Source organism: Montipora foliosa, chromosome 9 (assembly GCF_036669935.1).
Source record: "Montipora foliosa isolate CH-2021 chromosome 9, ASM3666993v2, whole genome shotgun sequence".
Taxonomy (NCBI): domain Eukaryota; kingdom Metazoa; phylum Cnidaria; class Anthozoa; order Scleractinia; family Acroporidae; genus Montipora; species Montipora foliosa.
The window spans coordinates 31,858,709-31,859,308 of NC_090877.1; the positions used below are offsets into that span (position 1 = coordinate 31,858,709).

General features: G+C 41.2%; 1 protein-coding gene across 1 annotated transcript in view; it reads left to right on the forward strand.

Annotated features, from left to right (window-relative positions):
* The first annotated feature begins 435 nt into the window (after positions 1 to 435).
* The window catches only part of LOC137970318 (leucine-rich repeat-containing protein 74A-like), a 31,259-nt gene continuing 31,094 nt past the window's right edge, over positions 436 to 600 (forward strand). The window contains exon 1 of the mRNA XM_068816844.1: positions 436 to 600. This exon is cut by the window's right edge and continues 53 nt beyond it. Coding sequence (XP_068672945.1) covers positions 585 to 600 — 16 coding nt within the window. The 5' untranslated portion in view covers positions 436 to 584.

The following is a 600-nucleotide window of genomic DNA, read 5'->3' on the forward strand; positions in this document are numbered from 1 at the left end:
TGTTTATGTTGTGGAAAATTGTTTAGGTATAAAAGTGTTATGTCAAGTGTGGACGTTAAAATCATGTAGCTAAAAATAGCTGTTAAGGTGACGGTGTTTCGTCGACTTTTCTTGCGGTGATGCGGTGATCGTTAATCTTTTTTTGCGGTGTTGCGGTGTTTAGGGCCCCCCATGTCCCCCGCTGTTAACGAAAAGGTCACTTTATCAAGGAGGAAGCCGTCTGCCAATGTCTTGAATTTGCTCCTTCAACACTTTTGGAATGTCACCACTTTGGAAAGCCTGACCTCTAGTTGGTTATTTGGAAGTGAACCACAAAAAAAGACAGTGGTTTATAAGTGGTTTAGCTGCAAAGCACTTCACAACGCATGCATGTGATTTTAAGGTATCATATATGACGTACTCTCCACCTTCTGGCAACATGAAATAGGTGATGACAGAACGGGACCCCGGGAACGGGATACAGTTTGTTGTCATATTCGGATGCCTTTATACGATTTCGAAAGGGGATAATATTTGTCATCAAATACCAAAAGCATGTAAAGTCTTAATAGCAAGACAGGAGGCAATGATTCACTGTATGAATCATGAGATCAACAAAGC